Below are 3,231 nucleotides of genomic sequence, written 5' to 3'. Positions count from 1 at the left end.
GCGACAGAGAGCATAGAGACAGATAGAGTTTCCTTTTCTAGATAACAAATACACACTGCATGATTATCATGGATGTTGTAAACATATATGTATTGCCTCTGTTTCTTTTATTTGCCTTGACATGGAGGGCGTGAACTAGCTAGCTTGTTAATTGATATTGCTGATTAGTTCTAGGCGTTCTTGATTCCTGATTCTTGATTCCAGTTAGTATTAGTTCTACATGTCAATAATCCCAGCAAGGATTAGTAGTCAAAGTAGTGTGAGACCCTGATTTGGGTCTCACGGATTAATCATAGAAATAGTAGAGAATGAAGAACGGAGAGAACGAGACAAAAAGTGAGATTCAGACGTTTTTCTGCATATCACAATCGCCTCTTCAGTACATAACACACCCTGTAAATAAAACACACGCACATCACTCCCACACACAGTGTACACCTGGTCGTTGATGCTGTGAAAGTAGATACAGAAAGGACTAGTGGATGCCGTAAAGTAGATACAGAAAGTATATACTAGTGATTTACAAATGTAAGAAAAAGTAATCCAGCAAGGACTAGTGAGATCCACGTGACGTCTTGTTGATTAAATTCCCTTTCAATCCATGGATGTTGTAGGAAAGTAGTGCAGAAATACATCTTGAATTGTATCCTGGCCGTTGGAATGTAATTAGACCATGACCAAATATTGCCTTTGTTTCTTTTATTTGCCCTGATTGACATGGATGGAGTGAAGTAGCTAGTGAACCCCTTCTCTGCCTATAACCTGTAACTATTATTATTCTTTGGACTGAAATATGTTAGTGAACCCCTTCTCTGCCTATAACCATGGTCTTTGCTGGTATGTAACTAGGAGCATGATTGATGATTGTTCATCTATATGTGTTAGATTGTAATGCTTGCAATTAATGTATAATTTTCTTGAAGAATGTCTGCCGATTGGAGTGACGATAACACTACCATCTTGACCGAGCTCTTTGTCCAACAAGTGCGTGCTGGCAATAGGCCAGACAAGCACTTGACTCAAAATGCTTCTGAGGAAGTTGCGAAGGATTTTAAAGTCAGAACAGGCCTGGAGTACACCAGGCTCCAACAAAAGAACAAGTGGGATAAGTTGAAGACTGATTACAGCAATTTCAGAAAACTCAAATTGAAGGAGACTGGTGGTGGGTGGGACTATGAGAGAAACACCATCAAACAAGATGATGAATGGTGGAAGAAAGCAAAGATAGTGAGTCATGACTTTTCCTATTTGTTCTTATCATATAAGCAATTGTTCCGTGAGTAGTGATGCTAATTAAGCTTTGTTTTGTTGTATTTTAGGACATCCCTGGCTGTGGCAAGTTCCGAAAGCGCGGACTTCGAAATGAGAATAACTTATCTATCATGTTTGCTGACATCACAAGTGATGGTACAGATCACTGGAATCCTGCTTCAGGCACCATTCCCCAATCTAGCAGTGCAACTTCAGTTTTCAATGTGGACGACATACAAGATGTTGATCTGGAGGAGACCCAAACAGGTGAGTCACATGCCGATGGAAAAGGGAAGAGACTTGGCAGGTATGTGGATGGCAATAACAAGAAGCCAAAGACATCTCTTGTTATACAAGAACAGATAACCAGGGTTGGAGATATAGCAGAGAGGACCCAATCCAGCTTTGAGTCATACATGAAGAAAGAAGAGAGTTCATCGATTACTTCTGTGATGGATCTGGTTGTTGAGTGTGGTGCAATAGTAGGCAGTGATGAATATTTCATTGCTAGTGAACTATTTGTGAAGCGAGAGCAGAGAGGGATGTTCCTGCATATGACTGAAAGTGCTGCTCGTTTAGATTGGTTGCATAGGAAATACAACAGCAAGTATGGGCATTAGATGCTACTGCTGTTGTTTTTGCCTATTGGGATGTAATACTAATTTAAAGTTTGAACTTAGTTATGTACTCTGGTTTACTTGTAAGACTATTTGGGTTGTAACATTATTATGTTAGTCCCATTCTTCCCTTTTTCAGTTATTTGTCTTCATTTACCTTGTTTCAGCCGTGTGTCTTCAATCTTGGTAATATTTCTTGTAATCTTACTTATATTGCTGCTATGACTCATCTTGCTGATGGTTACATGATAAATGTTGTTACATATGACTTGTCTTTAATGTTACATATGATTCTTACTTATCTTTCTGCTATGACTAATCTGGTTGATAATTAAGTACTAATTGTTGTTACTTGTGTATGTGCAGATGTCATCGGATAGTGACAATGATAGTGATAGTTATGAAGAAAGGAAGAAGAGGGTATGCCACCATGTCCAATCAATGTCCAACATCTATGCCGGTGCATCAACACTTGCAGGGAAGTACTGTGACAACTATTTGATCAAGGCAGACCCAAGGAATTCTATTCTCAGTGGGTTCGGATGGCTGCAGGAGACGGTCTCAACACCTGGAGAAACATATACCATGTTGAGGATGAACGCACGCCTCTTCTTTCAATTGCATGACTTGTTGGTCAAAAAGTATGGCTTCAAATCAACCTGTTTCGTAAGCAGTTATGAAGCGCTTGCAATGTTCTTGTGGACATTAGGGGGTTGCGAGTCTAATAGGAGAACACAAAATCGTTTCAAGCACTCAGGAGATACAATCCACCGGAAGTTTCATGAGGTTTTACTCTGTGTGGTTAAGATGGCAGCAGATTACCTGAAACCTAAGGACCCGAACTTTAGTAGTGTGCACCCAAGGATTCAAAAGGATAGAAGGGCTTATCCACATCTTAAGGACTGCATCGGCGCACTAGATGGTACTCACGTCAGAGCTACCATTCCTGCTGGCGACCAAGTTAGATACATTGGAAGGTCAGGATCAACAACACAGAATGTTCTGGCAATATGTGATTTTGACATGCATTTCATGTACACTTCAGTTGGTCAACCCGGCTCTATGCATGATACCAGTGTCTTGTATCATGCAATTGAAGCTGACAAAGATACCTTCCCTCATCCTCCAAAGGGTTAGTAGTTCCTATAATAATTTCTTTTATTTAAATTCTGTAAACAAATCATAGGCCTTACATGCAACCTGCTTGTTGTTTGTAGGTAAGTACTATCTTGTGGACGCGGGCTATCCTAATAGACCTGGATATCTCGCACCTTACAAGGGAGAAAGGTACCACGTGCCTGATTTTCAACGAGGTGTGGCGCCAAGAACACCTAAGGAGAAATTTAACAAGATACACTCATCC

General features: G+C 40.3%; 1 protein-coding gene across 1 annotated transcript; it reads left to right on the top strand.

Annotated features, from left to right (window-relative positions):
- Positions 1-924: 924 nt before the first annotated feature.
- Positions 925-1,995, top strand: LOC119357518 (L10-interacting MYB domain-containing protein-like). The gene is made up of 2 exons (XM_037624439.1): positions 925-1,227; positions 1,320-1,995. Exons 1-2 carry the CDS (start codon positions 925-927, stop codon positions 1,869-1,871), a joined length of 855 nt encoding a protein of 284 aa, XP_037480336.1. The 3' UTR covers positions 1,872-1,995.
- Positions 1,996-3,231: the final 1,236 nt, after the last annotated feature.

This window comes from Triticum dicoccoides, chromosome 2A (assembly GCF_002162155.2).
Source record: "Triticum dicoccoides isolate Atlit2015 ecotype Zavitan chromosome 2A, WEW_v2.0, whole genome shotgun sequence".
Taxonomy (NCBI): domain Eukaryota; kingdom Viridiplantae; phylum Streptophyta; class Magnoliopsida; order Poales; family Poaceae; genus Triticum; species Triticum dicoccoides.
This window is presented reverse-complemented; position numbering and strand designations above follow the sequence as displayed.

Coding starts and splice junctions, on each gene's coding strand:
- LOC119357518 (XM_037624439.1), top strand. CDS start 925: ATGTCTGCCGATTGGAGTGACGATAACACTACCATCTTGACCGAGCTC. Junction 1,228..1,319: donor GGTGGAAGAAAGCAAAGATA/GTGAGTCATGAC, acceptor GTTGTATTTTAG/GACATCCCTGGCTGTGGCAA.